This window comes from Sardina pilchardus, chromosome 2 (assembly GCF_963854185.1).
Source record: "Sardina pilchardus chromosome 2, fSarPil1.1, whole genome shotgun sequence".
Taxonomy (NCBI): domain Eukaryota; kingdom Metazoa; phylum Chordata; class Actinopteri; order Clupeiformes; family Clupeidae; genus Sardina; species Sardina pilchardus.
In genome coordinates this window covers 15,744,886-15,758,214 of record NC_084995.1, presented here as the reverse complement: position 1 = coordinate 15,758,214, position 13,329 = coordinate 15,744,886, and the positions used below count along the sequence as shown (strand labels likewise).

The following is a 13,329-nucleotide window of genomic DNA, read 5'->3' as shown; positions in this document are numbered from 1 at the left end:
ATCTTACACAGTGACCAGTTAGTTAAAAACCAACTAAAAGGGTCATGATCCTTCCTGATCAACAGTGTTACACAGTGCTATATCAAGCTATCTGAGCATGCATTGACAATGTCAGATATGTCTCTACTTTGTACCCTACCTCTTGACAAGGCCAGTTGTGGCTTTTTTGAGTGCAGCAAGATCCTGCATATCTATCTATTTTAAATGTTATACCTTAGAAAAGAATGTTTAGCCTAAATTGGAGAGCTTTGATTTATATATTTTGCCGATAAGATTGAGCTAAACAACTGTTTCTATGAAGGGGGAAATTATTATTATTATTATTATTATTATTATTATTATTATTATTATTATTAAGAGATTGTAGGCCTATCTTTCAAATATCTCAGTACGTGGTGACGTAGTTTATGTATTGACGCAAACGCGTTTATCTCGCGACATTACCTTCATCGCGGCGGATGTTGATGTTTTGGTTCATAGTTTACCCATACTCTGGATTTTTTCCGTTTTGTCGTGGTACAACCAAGTTTTGCTCGAGAGCTTGTCTCTGTTTTGGAAATACTGTCTATCTCGGCGCTTCTTCCGAGAAGCGAGAAGCCGAGACAGGCAATGATGGAGGACTTTGACGAGATCTACGAAGAGGAGGAGGAAGAAGAGGAGGACGAAGACAGGGCCGCGGAGGAGCAGCTACTAAAGTATGCTCCGGACCCGGTGGTAGTGCGCGGATCCGGCCACGTCACTGTGTAAGATACCGGGGAGGTTAAAGTGAAATAAAGTGGTGTCGTTTAATTTGTTACTTTGTGCATTTTACGTCAGTTCAGCAGGTGAAGTCCTGTTCTACTGAGAAGGACTGTCGCCGTGAAGGTCCCAGCAGACCAGTCTTCTCGGCTAGCTTGGTGGTTGCTAACGCCAGTGTGCGAATGTCGATTGAGAAATGTAAACGATAAATTACTCAACTCTTGCGACGGTAACGTTAGCTGGTTTTTAGGGATTAATAAAGTATGATGTTTAGTAGTCTCTTCAGTTTTTCAGTCCCAAATTATCTCCTACCACTGTCGCTTTGTAGCCTGTATGCTTAAAGCCCCGGCTAGTAAGGAGATTTAAAACTGATAAAGTGAGTTCCTGTCTTGCACTTTGCAGAGACAGGTTGAATGTTCTATGTTGCTCTGATATGCGTGACATTGGTTAAGTAACGTTAGGTCTATTAACAATGTACATTAAAGCGCCTGAACGGCATCATTATCGACCGGTCAGGCAGTTTTGCTCATTTGTCTTTCTCTCCATCCTAGGTTTGGACTCAGCAATAAATTTGAGTCAGAGTTCCCTTCAGCACTTACTGGGAAGGTGAGGTATCCGTTAAGCAAGTAGTGAACAACAAGAACAATGTCCTAGAGATTTCACAGTGTGTTATGTCTGTTAAGTCATCTGTAAGGTCGTTCATTTGACACAAGGTGCTTTCTTCTGGTGTGTAGGTTGCACCCGAGGAGTTCAAAGCCAGTATTAACCGAGTAAATGGCTGTTTGAAGAAGACTTTGCCAGTGAACGTCCGCTGGCTTCTGTGCGGGTGCCTGTGCTGCTGTTGTACACTAGGCTTCAGTTTGTGGCCTGTGATCTGCCTTAGCAAGCGAGTAGGTTCTCTCTAGCTCTCAAATTCCTTATTATGTGATGCTCACAGCTTGTACCCTGCAGCATTATAACAAAATACGTCCTAACATTTTCTCCCTTCAATCCCTTTTCAGACTCGCAGGTCTATAGAAAAGTTGTTGGAATGGGAGAACAGCAGACTGTATCACAAGGTAAATTGTTTTGTGGAGCAAAATTAGTTTATTAGTTATTCTTTTTAATAACGTTTTTGGCACAGTCCATGATGTGAAATGTATTTGCTTTTGGTTACTTTCTTGTTTCTAGTTGTGTTTGCACTGGAGGTTGAGCAAGAGGAAGTGTGAAACCAACAACATGATGGAATATGTAAGTTGACCAGTCATTCAAACTTGTCCTTTGAGTGGTTGTCAGTGAAGCAATGATGCGATCATACTATTACGCTACGAATTGTGGTGTTTTTTTGTTGTTGTTGTTGTTTTGCTCACAGATAATTTCTTCTCATTCACAACACAGGTCATACTCATAGAGTTTCTACCCAAGATTCCCATCTTCAGGCCTGACTAATGTGGGTTTGCCCCACGAGCCTCTGGTGTGGTCTGCCCATGGTGCCTTGCTTCGGTACTGTCACGGTTGTCATGTGGCTTCTCTCCAGTTAAACTTTTTCAAGAAGAAACTGGTTTTGCCTCTTAAATCCCTACCCTTTCTGCACAGACAGACCCTGTTTACACATGGCCATTCACAATAATGCTGGGGATTGCCTGGGCATCTATATGTGTTTGGGTTCATCACCCCCCAAACTGGCTCACCTAGTAAGGATGGACATGGAAAAGGCCACAAAAGATGGACTCCTGCGTCTCACCATGAACTGGAGTGGTTACCTCCCGATTCCACACTTCAGATCTGATTCTACACACGTTACCCTCTTAACAAATTTGGCCCTCTTTGTCCAACTCAACTCCTCTTTGAACAGTGAGAGACGACATTGTGCACCAGCTGCCACTGTTCTTGAATGCCCTTTAGCCAACGCTCTGAATTTGAGCAGGCTGGAATACAGGTGATTATCTGAGGAGGAGGAACACTCGAGGAGCCTCTGCACAATGCATCTACCCCTATTTCCCCAAAACACATTCTCAAGTCCTTGGACCCCACCCTGCTTAACTTCACTGTTAAAAGAGACAATCACACAAGGACTGCAACTACCTGGATGCTTGACCGACCTCTATCCCCCCGCACACCCCTTCTACCTTTCCTTGTTACACACATTTTCCAGGTGGTTTGTCTTTTTCAGTGACTCAGTGCACCACTAAACAATGATGCAGCACAGAATGGATTTCTTTTTACACCCCCACCCCAGTCTTTAACTCAAATATACATATTCTTTCCCCATCTTTTGATTTCACTATGTATCTCTAAGTTTCTCATTCTTTTTTTAGTAGTATTTGGATCTTTTGTTTACCTGCTCAGTAAGAAGGGCAGCCATTTTTGTCATGTTTGTCATTGTGTTATTTGAATGTGTCTGTGTGCTTGTGTGCGTGGGTATGTATGTATGTACATTTCTCTGTGCATCTGGAAAGTCATGCAAAATAGAGCAGTTGACTAATTCCTTATGCAGAGAAAGAATAAATAAACCCATTAATAAATACATACAACAGATATGAAAGACTTATTATTTTAGAAAATGGAACACTATAAAGTTTGACATGCAGAGCAACTCTCCACAGATCCTATCTGCATTTCCTAGTTACTGACTCTCCAGGTTTGCTCTTCGCATGGGAGATGACAGGTCACGGACAATTTGATTTGTACTAGATGTTTCTTGTTCATTACTAGTCCTGGGGCAACCAAGCGGTACATTGTATTCAGGTCTTGTATCACTCTATGTATGAACACTGTCTACAGTGTGAAATATTGTTTTGTTTCCGTGGACATTGTGTGTCCTCAGTAGCGCCAAGAAAGCTGATGTAGCAGAAGCTGCCATATCTGATACTGATCGTCAGGCGATGACATCCCGCCAAGCCACACTCAGGTCTTACAGGTGTGAAGGAAAGCTTCAGGGCTTTCATTAATAAAAGCTTATAACAATTTTACAGTTTAGCTTAGAGTCAGATGAGGATCCTTAGAATGAGCAATAGACAAAGAGGCCTGACACCTCAGCGTTGCTGGAGTGAGGCCATTTTGAAAGACTTGGTTCATGAGATGACACCATATTGATTTTCTTCCCTTTTTTTAGTCTGGTCTCTGGTTTACAGCCATTTGTGGCCATGGGTGGTGTGTCTGGGTATGAGTGCAGATGGTTCTATGCTTATGTTCTGGTCTCTCACCTTGCTTGCTTTGTATTTTTTGTCCTAACCCCCAAGACATACTTTTATGATAATATTTGTGTACAGTATGTATATGTAAAGTAATAAAATAACCAAACATGAGCATGACTGATTCCTGCTCCGTTTGTGGTTGTTGATATTTTGTCAACATTTTACAACTGTGTTTATCTGATATTGATTATGGTAAAAAAAAGTCAGTCAGACCCTTCTTCCCTCAAATTAGAATTCAGTCAGGATCTTTCATTTCTCCTTAGCTACATTACAAGAACAACTCAAGTTACAAACAAGAAAAGACTCTACACATTCATAGCGTTTCCTTTTTTAACCAATTTAACATGACATCTACATGGTACATTTTGAGAGAAGAAACAAAAACAAATCTCACAGAAATTACAATGAACTCTGATCAGGACAAAATAAAGATAGGATGGGATGGGGCTGGGTGAGGTGATGGTGCCGACAACTCTCTCCAGGCATGATTACATACAATCAACAACAGTGCTCCATGGAAAGAGATGGTGGAGACCCAAAGGGGGCAAGAAGGGCAAATTAATGAGATGAGGGTGGGAAGATGGAAAGGGCACAGGCGCTCGTTTACTCCATGGCCTCCTGGTTCTCCTGATCTCCAGCTCGCTCCTCGCTGGGCTCCTTGCCCTCTTTGCTGCGCTTGGACTTCTTGTGCTTGTGCCGGCGGTGGCTGTCCCCCTCCTCACTGTCATGCCGCCTCCTGCTGCTGCTGTAACAGAACAGTAAAACCGTGTCCATCAATGAGAGTTATGACCCTCATCTCATAGAGCCGTTTGGCAGTCAACCCGATCAACTAATCATGCAAGTCAAACAGTCAAGAGACTAACAATCAAATTCAAATCAAATGACTTCTGAACGACAGCATACATTAAATTGTATTACAATGACACTAGTGAGAGTTCATCATGCCCATTGAAAGTGCTGATTAAATGGTGGAATTAATACGACAATGCTCAATTTGTCAACAGTGTGACGTCGGCGTGCTAAAAACATCGCACAGTACCTCCTGGAGGACTTGTGTGCCCTCTCCTCTTTGTCTCGGTGTCTCCTCTCCCGGTGTCGCTCCTCTTTCTCTCGGCTGGCTCGCTCGCGGTGTCGCTCGTAGGCACGCTCAGGGTATTCACGGTACCGATACCGTTCTTCGTCACTGCACACAAAGAAAAAACCAAGCAGATCTCTCACTTAAAGCACAGTCTCAATGGTATCAACTTAGTTCTGAGCGTAAAAAAAGACTTGGGTGTCAGTACTTGCTACTCTCCATGTGACTGACGGCGCTTTCAGTGCACCTGTTGTAACCCATGGCTGAAGGGCTGTGTTCTCGCTCCCGCTCTCTCTCCCTTTCGTGGGCTCGCTCTCGTGGCCGCTCGCGTTCCCTCTCCTTTTCACGCTCCTTCTCCCGCCGGGGGTAGTAGTCCCACTGTTTGGAGTTGTCCATCATGGTGGGCCACTGAGCAACTGCCCCCGGCATGGGAGGCGGATAGCCACCTGGCAAAGCACAGATCCAGAGAGAGGCATTGAAACGGAAGAGAAATGACAGTGGGTGCTATTGCTGTGCCTGGCATGTAAGTTTCAAGCATTATTCCTTTCTCACACATATGTCCACATTGAATTTTATGAAAACCCAAGTTGATGTTTTCTTATCCCATTTTCAATATTTAACACATAACGTATTTTTTCTTAATAAACAATAAATGAAAAAGCAGGTGAGTGCCACTGACCTCCAGGGAAAGGGTAAGGAGGGACTGAACGTCCATCGTATCCACCAGGATGCCCACTGCTGTAACACAGAACCGGTGACTTTAAAGCCTACATCACTCATATACATATCTAAACATCCTAGCCTCTTCATTATACAGTTGAAGCAACTCCAATTTAAAGTAAGTGTCTTAATCTATGGGATTAACCACTTAATATTAAACCTAATCGTAATTTATCATATCATTAAATCTATGCAGCAGCAATCAGCCCTCCTCATGACACCTGCAATGCAACCTCCTCATACATAGCCTGTGTGCCCGTGTGTTGAGCCACTTTCTGCCTCTCTTGCCTTAGAAAACTGCTGTCCACTGCTGCCTGGATGAGGAGGCTGTACTCTCTCTCCCTGCTGTTCTCTTTGCCACCAGCTCTGTAGCGTAGCAGCCTGCACAAGCCAGCCAAACTCCCTACACTACACACCACACGGAGGAGGAGGTTAGTACTGCAGACACCTAGATAACACGACAGAGTTCGGCCAGCGTGTGGCCATTGAGCTCAGCCTTGCATCACGCCATTGGTGGTGGTGGTGGTGGAGGAAACCTTGAAAAAGGCCGAAACGTTGGTGTCAATAAATTTAAGATTAAGACTGAGTGTGCGGCAACATAATCTTTTTCTATAAGTTACGTCCCGTGCCAGCACCTCAAAGTGTGCGTTTTTATTTTTTCTTACTTAGGTGGTGGAGGAAACATGGAAGTGGCGTCATGTTACAAAAGACATGTACCGTCATTTCCCAACTATCAGCCGCGGCTTACACATTGATTTTGAGGTTATTACACGGGGTCAGTTAATATGGTATTATTACAGTTTTGTTTCTTTTAACTTGCATAAAACACTGTCCTGCGGCTTATAGATAATGTGGCTAATACACAGGAAATTACTATACAAGAGAAGATTTCCTAATCTGATGAAGACATTCCTAACATGAGGTCACATCTAGTAGGAGTAAGAGTAACTCTACCATATACCATATACTTTCAAGTCACAAATACTGACAAGTTTATGTTGTTGAGCCGAATGATAAGATAATAATTTGTGTGAAACAATACCCTGTACCCACTTACAAGGCAAACGGCACCGATGTAATTTTAACCTTAATACCTTAAAATAACATTTGATAAATTAACCTTACATTTTCCAGTAGCCATAGATGTGTAGATTTGAACAAAATCTGGTTTGGCTCTTACCGGGACTTTTACCACCTGAAATATCCAATTTTGTTTACCACGCTCAGAGTTTAGTGCTGGCCTGGTGGTGTGCCTATCAGCGACCTTTCACATTGTACATCAAAGATTCTAGAACAGAGCAAGATGGATCACAGGCTGGATAATATAATATGTTGAAGTACGTTCTATGACTCCATGGGCGCCATTTTGGTAAGCTCAGGTGTCGTCACAGACGCTGGCTACCGTGGGAATCCAAAATATTAACTGATCCATGTTGCTCCGCAGCCTCCGCTCTAGAATCTTTGCTCTTTGCTGTACATCAACGGTTAGCTCGTCGCTAATCAAAATTCCATTGGAGCTCCAGGCGGTTTTGTACATGCAGCTTTACAACAGTGTTTTACAGCTCTCCGAGTCACGGTAAAATTTCATTTTTGGCACATAGCTAATTTAGATACACTTATGGTGTGGGTGCTTGCGTTTCTTTACGAATCCTCCGTCTTAGTTTGTATAGAAATGAATATTCAGTGACACATACACGGAAGAGGTCGATGATAAGGGCTGGTCAGAAAATGACGCCGTTCCGATAAATCTGCTGTTGAAGCAGTGCTTTTACATGATGCACTCTCCTTATAACTTCGAAATGGTCTCAAACTGTATTGAAGCTCAAAACCACAAACATCTTCAGGTGACAAAACTGCAAAGTGTGTGAATGAGAAATCAGACTGTAGAGGTGGGCGAGAGACCACTTACTTGTCCATTGTGGGCATGAGGGATGGAGGAGGGCCACCAGGCGGAGGAGGGAAACCTTTCAACACAATACAGTTGTCAGACCAGCACATACACCTCCATCTGTTCACTATGGAGGCTCTTTCATTAAGACACTAGGCATTGATTTTTAAAAAATGTGTGCGGTCAATAGGCCTTACCAGGAGGAGGAACAGTGATGGGAATTCCTATGAGAAAACAAATGGTTTCTGTTACCAAAAAAAAGTGTACCTGCCAACATGAGTGCTCTTAATCCCCAACACTAACACAGGCTTACAACTGATCTTCATCCCTAACATGATTCAACGCTGTTGATGCGTTTTTTTTTTTTTTTTTCTCTCATATGCAATGTTAAACGTGACAGAGAGAAAAGGCATATTTAATAGATTCATTGTGAATGGAGAGCATTCTATGCTATGCGGCAGACGCAAGGCTGTAGGAGTGGTACAGCGCTGGAGGAGCTTACTTGGCGGCGGGATGAGCGGAGGGGCGGTGCTGACGTTGGGCGGAGGAGGCAGGAACGGGGGAGGCGGGATGTTGGGAGGCAGGGGTCCTGGTGGGAAGAAGGGGGGCATCTTGGCCGGTGTTGGCTCAGCGTCCGAGGAGGAGTGTTCCGAGATGACCTGCGGAGGACCAGACGAATTTCCTGAATTTCTTGAATTTCCCCTTGGGGATCAATAAAGTATCGATCTATCTATCTATCTACGACTTTAATCACACTGCTTTGGCCCAGTAGCTCATGGCAAGTGAAGGTCAAGAGCACAACAGAACACTTTGACAGTCATTTTAAAACTGAATCGTTTAAAGAGTGAGACATGGATAGGTACATGGAGCTGGCTTTATTCCGTGCGATGGAATAAAGGTTGTTTTTCAAAATTTTCTGCGTACCTGGATATTGTTCCCTTCTTGATTGTGGCGACGTCGTCCCTCAACCCGACTAATGGTTGCAGTCCCTCCCCCAATGACATCAATCGTGCCACTTGTTTTCCTAAAGCAAACATACATGTGTAACTGAGGTTATCTCGAATGATGAACTTGCATTAGACATGAGCAGTACACATGCTAAGAAAAGGGGATCCTAAATCCAGCAGTCATCAAACACACAGATGCCATTAAACACGCACACATCCCCCCAAACCCACAGCTTGGCCCACCTCTCCAGACCTCAGAGGCAACACAATAACACATGGCAGATAGACGCAGAATCATACTGGCACACATGTAAGACTATGTTGTTATGATGAGTGTTCCCATGATTATAATCTAGCCATGCATTTGCCTGGTGCGACTATTGTATTGTATCTCACAAAACAAAAATGTGTATGTTGGGTAACTTCAATGAAACAACAACAGAAGCAGAGATCAGTTCCTGTGGGTAACAAGTGTCACAAAAACGCATGAGCGACAGTCTACTATTGCATCAGGACCCTCAGCCATTCTTAGCCCCTGTGATGACAACGCCACAGCAACGGTCACACCCACACCTACTTACGTATAATAGGACATGTCCTGATTGGTAGGGCCTGTCCACTGCGGAGGGGATATCCTATGGGCGCATGAGCAGAGGGGAGAGAAGAGTTACCACTACCCCTCCTTCAACACAACAGCACCAGTCACAGAGGGACAACGCTCCAACACAACAACACTCCCTTTGTATCTTACTCATAAGCGAACACTCGGACCTATTAACACATTTAAAATGCTTTCGTTTTCAGTGAGACGATATTCCAAAATTGTGCTAGTGACAAAAGAAAGGATCCCCAATTGAGGACCAACTGTAAAGTATCTGATTCTGTGATGCTGCCAGTATATGCGTGATTATATTTTCACTAGGCTGCCATTTTAATTAGTCATCGATTTACAGGAGACTTACCGCTCATGTACTGTATTTCTGACTATTACCACATCCTGCTTTTGATCCCTTCTGATTCAATCTCTATACACAGCACTCAAACTTAAAGATGAAAACTAACTGTGTGGACACTAGATCTGACTACCCCATCACCTGGCACAATTGAGTAACTAACAGTGGACAGTAGGTCTGACTCGATTGCCAAGTCAACTTCAACATCATCTTCTTAGCACAACAATAGTCTTTTTTTGTAAATGTGTTAACACATTTTCAATGGTAACACACATTCTACATGGTGCTTCTGTTTAGGTGTGTGTGTTCATTGTTGTGAAAACATGATATCAGAGTTAACAGAAGCATTCAAGTAATTGAGGAAAAACTGTACTTCAAAGGAACCTTACGGGACAACATTCATAGAAGGCAAATATCCTCAAGGGCGAGAGCCTTGTTGAATCTTAACTAGTCTAATTCACCCAAACAGATTGTATAGCACGTTACATCTGCTGACTGCAGCTGATCAGTGATGGGAGAAGAGGGTAGACCTCTAGCAGCCCAGACCTCTATTTAGAGGGTTCCTCTCATAGTCAGAGGTGGTTTCCTACCTGGTGGGGTTTATTCCAGGTTTGTTGTATATGTTTGTTGGGGAATTGAAGTCTGGCTTGATTGTGTGGGGAGTGAGGTTCACCACTTCCTTTTCAGTGTTTCCTGTTCGTCCCTGCTGCACCTAAAAGTGAGGAGAATCATGAAAGGACATGGAACCCCTGTTCTCTCAACAGCACAGCCCTTATTCAGTACCAACAATTAAGCTACTGGTGCCCTGTTCTTCCTGGTCACAGGCATTCTGCTAGAGATCAACAGGGTCAGATACAGGTTGGGTACACAGTGGAAGAAGAATTTAAGCTTGTTAGAAGATCAACTAGAAGATATGGTAAACAGAGATTTTCTAAAACAGTTGCTCGCAGGGAATAAAAGAAACCTGGAGTATGACATCAGAGGATAAAAGACAGAATAAAGACAGATATGACTTACTGTGATTTTGCTGGTAGTGGAGGAAATGTTCATGACATCCAATCCCATACGAAGTCTCTTCTGTTTCTCACAATAGGCTTTCCAAGTATCCTCGTTGAAGCCATAGTTAAAGTAGTCAGAAAGGTCAGCACCTAGTAAAGAAAAAGATCATTGCAAAATATCCTCAATCAAATCAAATCAAAACAGGCTTATTGGCCATGTATACTTGCGTATACAAGGACATTACACTACATTCTCTTTATTTGAAATATCATTTCCTGCTTGCATTGCTAACTTTACAAACTTCACATACAGCTACCTCCAGTCTCACATCATGGTGATGCCAAAGGCTCTGCATGGCAGAGCATTGTGCTACCAACACTCAAGCAAATGTCTTCACTGGCATGGACAATATACTAACTGAACAACAGCAAACAACACTAGATGTGTTTAACAAACACTCACCTGGTTTTCTCCAGGGTTTTTCCTCAAAGGTCTCCATTTCAACCTCCAGTACCGGGACGCCATTGATGTTACCAGGGGCCTCCAGGTCCACTCCCTTAAGCTTGGCAGAGGCTGCGCACAGATCCAACACACAATACATGAACTGCACTGTATTGCATTTGGACATTTTCAAGACTGACATGATTTCTATGGCAAAAGCCAGTAAATGATCTCAAGATGAAGGGTGCAGATAAATTGGGTTTCACTAAATATTTACCAGTAGCTAACAAATTCAGAGTGCATACCTGCCCCATAGGGTCTGCTACCCGCCGTCTTTATGTTTAGGTTAACTGGTGTGGCTCCATAGGTCCTAAAACACATAACAAAGTGTTACGATTCACACTGGTTGGGGAAAGTCATGCTGTGTTGATACTGTAACTCCGGACTCAGTGAAGTGCAATAAGGCGCTTCAGATGACTGAATCCAAAGGAAACAACTAACATTTCGGCCTCTTCATCAGAGTCAAACTCTGGACACATGACAGCAACGTAATGCAACGCTTACGTGTACTGCGGAGCTCCAGTCTTAATGTCACCAATGGTGACTCGAACGTCATCATCGTCATCATCACTATCACTGTCACTGTCCTCATCATCTGCAGGCGTTTCTTTCTGATGAGAAAATAATTTACATGCATCATTGTTTATCTAAAATGTTCTCATGTGGCACAACTGAAGAACTGATAGATAGGGCAATATACTGATCATGAATTTGGAAAATGATTATCTGTTCAAAAATGGAATTAATTTTAGATGGGAAAAAAGAATGTTCTTTTAAAATGTCATTAATAATGAGATAGATAGATATATATATAGATAGATAGATAGATAGATAGATAGATAGATAGATAGATCTATCTGATTATTAATGACATTTTAAAAGAACATTCTTTTTTTCCCATCTAAAATTAATTCCATTTTTGAACAGATAATCATTTTATCATGAACCGTAATAGCACCTGCACAGAGGAGTTCAACATGTATATTATGACAACCACTGCAGTGCACAGTTTGATGAATAACTATAATAAACATTTAATAACATCAGCACGGTGCAGCTACAAGTATGAATGGAAAAGGGTATTGAGTTCGATTTTAGTATGACCTGCATAGAGTAATTTACCTGACTGGTCACTCCATTGCCAGTGGCCTCCTCTGTGACAGGGGCAGGTGGAGCAGCACTGACAAACAGAACACAGACACTGTCAAATTAGCATTTGCACAACACAGACCCTTACAAATAAGCATTGATCAACCAACATACTAACAGTGAACGTTAGTGACCCATCAAAACGAGACCCTGCAGACCCACCTTACTGCTGCTGTCAATTTGGCTTCTTCCTCTTCATTGTCTTTATTTTCACTCTCATCTACACACAGCAGAAATGAAGAAAGCTATTAAACACTGCTTCGTCCACGGCCAAGATTAACTGACCAGAACACATCCATTACTGTAAATCCAGTTGAGCAAAAGCACATTTAAGCAACAGCTTGCACTAGTACCAACAGACTATAATTCCTGAAAGCTTGCAGAGATTCATATTGAAATATTCTCTCTAATGATCAAATACTAGGAGTTTTGCTTGCAGTAAGAAGCTAAGAATACAGCAAAACTGATAATGTAACTTTACGTTTTAAACAGCGCTTTTCAAGCGAAGGTTGGCTGGAACGTGGGCCTACCCATTTTCATACACTTCACAAAGTCATACAACAGCCAGGTACCCAATGCCGCACGAGCGATCAAATATCAGTTGCAGTCACCCGCACTTACTTAAAAAACGATCGCTGCATGTTGACAAAGCATTCAGAGATAAACCAAGGCAACACGGTCTAGCAACTAGCACACACCATGCTATTGCTAAAGTTGACTGCATCCTAATGACTACGTTTACGTCAACTTTACCGTTAATGGCTTAACCAGGAAACATTATAATGTCGCACCAGCACGGTGAGCATTGTAACAACTCAAATATAACGTAACTTCCATCTCCAAATACTTTAATGCTAGCACAACAACATTACAACAAACCTCCATATAGCCATTCTTCTTCCTCGTCACCCGCGCTAGCATCAGTCGTGGTTTTATCCGCCTCCTCCGCAGACATTTCCACTGGAGACGAACGCGCCAAAGTCAAGATTTTGAAGCTAGGTTAGCTAATAATCCCAAAATGGCACTAATGCATGTGCTGATCAACCTTTCAAACAAGTAACATATGGTCGAAATGTTATCTAACTGAAATAGACCTGAAAACAATTTAGGAAGCTTTGCTGTTTCTCTTCAGCGGAACACACTGCGACCAGTGTGGCAATAACTTCCGGGTTGTTATTGTGTG

The 13,329-nt window shown here is 42.7% G+C and overlaps 2 protein-coding genes across 4 annotated transcripts; one reads left to right on the top strand and one right to left on the bottom strand.

Annotated features, from left to right (window-relative positions):
• Positions 1-454: 454 nt before the first annotated feature.
• chic2 (cysteine-rich hydrophobic domain 2) lies at positions 455-3,253 on the top strand. The gene is made up of 6 exons (XM_062520483.1): positions 455-743; positions 1,290-1,344; positions 1,473-1,628; positions 1,740-1,796; positions 1,909-1,968; positions 2,116-3,253. Exons 1-6 carry the CDS (start codon positions 610-612, stop codon positions 2,164-2,166), a joined length of 513 nt encoding a protein of 170 aa, XP_062376467.1. The 5' UTR covers positions 455-609; the 3' UTR covers positions 2,167-3,253.
• Positions 3,254-4,230: 977 nt separating this feature from the next.
• Positions 4,231-13,318, bottom strand: fip1l1b (FIP1 like 1b (S. cerevisiae)). Of its 3 annotated transcripts, none has more exons than XM_062520481.1 (17): positions 13,026-13,318; positions 12,309-12,366; positions 12,120-12,177; positions 11,502-11,608; positions 11,243-11,307; positions 10,959-11,069; positions 10,515-10,645; positions 10,088-10,209; positions 9,126-9,179; positions 8,522-8,621; positions 8,100-8,256; positions 7,795-7,821; positions 7,619-7,673; positions 5,669-5,727; positions 5,198-5,435; positions 4,954-5,097; positions 4,231-4,656 (listed from the first exon to the last, which is right to left on the bottom strand). In XM_062520481.1, the coding sequence occupies exons 1-17, from the start codon at positions 13,099-13,101 to the stop codon at positions 4,518-4,520; spliced, it is 1,701 nt and encodes a 566-aa protein (XP_062376465.1). In that variant the 5' UTR covers positions 13,102-13,318; the 3' UTR covers positions 4,231-4,517. The 3 variants fall into 3 exon arrangements, with proteins under 3 accessions (XP_062376465.1, XP_062376466.1, XP_062376464.1); XM_062520482.1 differs by having other exon boundaries at positions 4,231-4,659; positions 5,237-5,435; XM_062520480.1 differs by having other exon boundaries at positions 4,231-4,659; positions 13,026-13,317.
• Between the last annotated feature and the right edge of the window lie 11 nt (positions 13,319-13,329).

Bases quoted from the DNA above. Each gene is read 5' to 3' on its own strand.
- chic2 (XM_062520483.1), top strand. From the start codon at position 610: ATGATGGAGGACTTTGACGAGATCTACGAAGAGGAGGAGGAAGAAGAG. The intron at 1,345-1,472 runs GTGAGGTATCCG...TCTGGTGTGTAG, and splicing joins CTTCAGCACTTACTGGGAAG to GTTGCACCCGAGGAGTTCAA. The intron at 1,797-1,908 runs GTAAATTGTTTT...TCTTGTTTCTAG, and splicing joins ACAGCAGACTGTATCACAAG to TTGTGTTTGCACTGGAGGTT.
- fip1l1b (XM_062520480.1), bottom strand. From the start codon at position 13,101: ATGTCTGCGGAGGAGGCGGATAAAACCACGACTGATGCTAGCGCGGGT. The intron at 11,609-12,119 runs GTAAATTACTCT...TTTTCTCATCAG, and splicing joins GCAATGGAGTGACCAGTCAG to AAAGAAACGCCTGCAGATGA. The intron at 8,622-9,125 runs GTAAGTAGGTGT...TGTTTGCTTTAG, and splicing joins CAGGACATGTCCTATTATAC to GAAAACAAGTGGCACGATTG.